Source organism: Gavialis gangeticus, unplaced genomic scaffold, assembly GCF_001723915.1.
Source record: "Gavialis gangeticus isolate Ggan-Ray unplaced genomic scaffold, GavGan_comp1, whole genome shotgun sequence".
NCBI classification, from domain to species: Eukaryota; Metazoa; Chordata; order Crocodylia; family Gavialidae; genus Gavialis; species Gavialis gangeticus.
Genome location: NW_017729022.1, coordinates 133,106,243 through 133,106,882, shown reverse-complemented (window position 1 = coordinate 133,106,882; position 640 = coordinate 133,106,243). Strand labels below are relative to the sequence as shown.

General features: G+C 62.0%; 1 protein-coding gene across 1 annotated transcript in view; it reads right to left on the bottom strand.

Moving 5' to 3' along the window:
• Positions 1-634, bottom strand: part of BMP2 (bone morphogenetic protein 2) — a 5,183-nt gene extending 4,549 nt beyond the window's left edge. Inside the window, exon 1 of the mRNA XM_019516211.1 lies at positions 534-634. Coding sequence (XP_019371756.1) covers positions 534-633 — 100 coding nt within the window. The 5' untranslated portion in view covers position 634. The remainder of the gene's footprint in view (positions 1-533) is intronic.
• Positions 635-640: the final 6 nt, after the last annotated feature.

Sequence of the window (640 nt, the reverse complement as noted above, 5' to 3'; positions counted from 1 at the left end):
CCCCCTAATCCCCCTACACACACAACCCCCTACACTCCCCAACAAACACTCCCTCCCTACACATACACACCCTACGGCCCCCTGCACACACTCCCTGACACCCCTACACACATGCTCTCTCTGACACCTCCTGTGTACACACACTCTTCCTCACAGCCCCTACACACACCCACACCCCCTCACATCAGCACTCCCTCACACCCACTACAGCCCCCTACACACAGTCCCTCTCATGCCCTTACCTACAAACACCAGGTAGTCTCCCTACAATCTCCCACACACATGCCCAAGCCCCTCTACACCCTACACACACAGTCCCTCTGACACCCTTAACCAAAGGTACACATCCTGCAGACCCCTACACACACTGTCCCTGTCACAATCCCTACACACACACAAACAAACACCCTCTACACACTCTACAGCCCCCTCTACACACTCTCTCTCCCACAGCCCTCCCCCCCACACACACGGAGCCCTCTGAAGCTGCCCCCGCGGCCGCCCCGCTGCCCTCCCGCTCCCGCCCCGCTCACCGTCGTGGTGGAAGCTGCGCACCGTGTTGGCGCGGCTGGCGGCGCGCTCGAGCCGGGCGCCCAGCTGGTGGCCGGCGTGCAGGCGGTACAGCTCCCGCATGTAGGGC